This window comes from Lotus japonicus, chromosome 6, assembly GCF_012489685.1.
Source record: "Lotus japonicus ecotype B-129 chromosome 6, LjGifu_v1.2".
Classification (NCBI taxonomy): Eukaryota; Viridiplantae; Streptophyta; class Magnoliopsida; order Fabales; family Fabaceae; genus Lotus; species Lotus japonicus.
In genome coordinates, this window is record NC_080046.1 from 24,747,776 (window position 1) to 24,750,414 (window position 2,639).

The following is a 2,639-nucleotide window of genomic DNA, read 5'->3' on the forward strand; positions in this document are numbered from 1 at the left end:
ATGTTGGTTGCATCTACTCATTTGGTGGAATCAAGACAAGACCCCACATTAGCAGAAACTACGACATGCAGAGCCTCTTTTGAACAAGAGACTTGGAGATGAACAATGTTATGTTTGAGTCTGATTCATCAATGGTGATCAACACCACGAGATCTAGAAGGTGCTCGTCGGGCATTGACCTCCTATGTTAACGAGAAAGATGATCCACCTCCATGTGTTCTCGAAAGTCTCTTTGTAGATTTACACCTTTCTTTTTTGTTACATCGGAAAACAAATTAGCACCTTTCTAATAATAAATAATATAAGCATTTTCTAAAAAAAAAAGCCATCTTTCGACATTATGATTAAATTAAAACTAAATCATTAAACATAATTTTTTAATTAATTATAAACTTATATATATTAATTAAATTTCATCTCATAAAATAATACGCATCGAAACTTTCTAATAAAAGAAAAAAATTCCTCCTTTTGGGCTTAGGCCCTTCGAATTATAAAAAAGACATAATCCTCTTTTTCAAAAAAGAATTTGTCTTTATTCTTATAAACCAACAAAAGAAAAAAACAAAAGAAAAAACTTTCTATGTGCGAATTTCTTATTTTACCCTTCAAACAAGACCTAATTTTCAAATTTTGCCATCCTCTGTTTCTTTCTTTCCACTGGTTTCCTCGCGCCGATTCATGGAGCCACCCGCTGCAAAACACGGCTTCTGGAGAAACATTGTGGTTCGTCTTTTCTCCTTCGCCGTCATCATCTTCGCCGTGAGATTCGCCATCATCACCGCCGTCCAGGGCGGATCTTGCGTCTCATCCGATTTCTGTTTCTTCTCCGACAAACCCAACATCCCCGCTCACGTCTCCGGCGACCTCTATTGGCGCCGCTCCGTCGAGTACTACGCCGCCGTTTTCCAGGACCTGATCGCCGAGGGTTCCCTTTCCCCCAATTCAAGAATTCTCTGTGTCGACACACCCACCGGCGACGACGTCCTCGCGCTGGAACAGCTCGGCGTCGTCGATTCCGTCGGGATCTTCAAGAAACCGTCGCCGCCGCTGATTGTCCAAGGAGAGGCTCACCGGCATCCGTTTCCTGACGATGCATTCGACTTTGAATTCTCAGGCAGCGGCGGCCTGGAAAGGTCACGGATGCCGGCGGAGTTCGCCGCCGAGATCGGCCGGACTCTTCGGCCGGGTGGGATCCTAGCGGTTCACACGGCGGCGAGAGACGCTTACAGTTTCAATTCTTTCCTTGAATTGTTCAATTGCTGTGAATTGATCAGGACCCGAGACATCAACGGTGTTGATTCATCTCCTCCGGTTCTTGAGATTTTGATGAAGAAGAAAATGCATGAATTTCAAACCCTAGATTCATCCAATTCCATCAGTAAATGCTCTGTTCCAGGTTATAAACGTGAAATAGTAAAAAATGCAGAGGCATTGATAGTGGAAGAACCATTGAAACCTTGGATTACACTGAAGAGGAATTTGAAGAATGTGAAGTACCTAACTTCATTGGTTGACATAAGCTTTAAGAATAGGTATGTGTATGTTGATGTTGGAGCTAGGAGCTATGGTTCCAGCATAGGAAGCTGGTTCAGGAAACAGTACCCAAAACAGAACAGAACCTTTGAGGTTTATGCAATTGAAGCTGATAAGACATTTCATGAACAGTATAAGACAAGGAAAGGGGTCAGTTTGTTGCCCTATGCAGCTTGGGTGAGGAATGAGACCTTGTTCTTTGAGATTACCAGAGACCCAAGTGAGAAAGTGATGATGAAAGGTAGAGGGATGGGGAGGATCAACCCTGTGCAAACCTCTTCTAGCCATATGGGTGACAAGGATAAGATTCAGGGTTTTGATTTTGCTGAGTGGTTGAAGAGTGCTGTAACAAGTAGGGATTTTGTGGTTATGAAGATGGATGTGGAAGGGACTGAGTTCCATTTGATTCCAAGATTGATTCAAACTGGGGCTATCTGTTTGATTGATGAACTGTTCCTTGAATGCCATTACAATAGGTGGCAGAGATGCTGCCCTGGTCAGAGAAGTCCTAAGTATCAGAAGACCTATTCTGAATGCCTGGATTTGTTCACTTCACTCAGAAATATTGGAGTTCTTGTACATCAATGGTGGTGACAGTCCAGAAGAAACTTCCCTGTAGTTCTTTTTTCTGCTATTCTTACAATTTTGGTATAGGTTAGATATTATTTTTATTGCACTTCTCCACAGCATAGCATAGGAATTTATACAACTAGATTGATTCATTGATTCCTTTATCAGATTCTTTTTTTGTTAATTGTCATCCATGCAAATGAAGAGTTGAATGAAAGGAAGATTTTGTTTGCAAACCATTCTTTTACTTCATTTATAGTATTTTGACTATTTTCTGTGGACGATTTCTGTCACAGGTACAAATGGAATTACAGAAACCGATTTGCTACACTTTTAGTGTCACTGTCATCACCCCATTTTGAATATATTAATCATTGGTATAGGCTAGTCAAGAACTCAGTAGGAATGGGTAGACAAATATACTTGCACATATTTACATGTTATTTTGTTTGTATATTCTTTAGGAGGTCACAAAGATATACTTACACTAAGTCACTATTCATTTTATAACATTTTGCTACACAACTGAAGTT

At 40.5% G+C, this 2,639-nt stretch overlaps 1 protein-coding gene across 1 annotated transcript; it reads left to right on the top strand.

The window, feature by feature from the left end:
* The first annotated feature begins 660 nt into the window (after nt 1-660).
* LOC130724226 (uncharacterized) lies at nt 661-2,319 on the top strand. The gene has a single exon (XM_057575414.1). It carries the CDS (start codon nt 682-684, stop codon nt 2,128-2,130), a length of 1,449 nt encoding a protein of 482 aa, XP_057431397.1. The 5' UTR covers nt 661-681; the 3' UTR covers nt 2,131-2,319.
* Nucleotides 2,320-2,639: the final 320 nt, after the last annotated feature.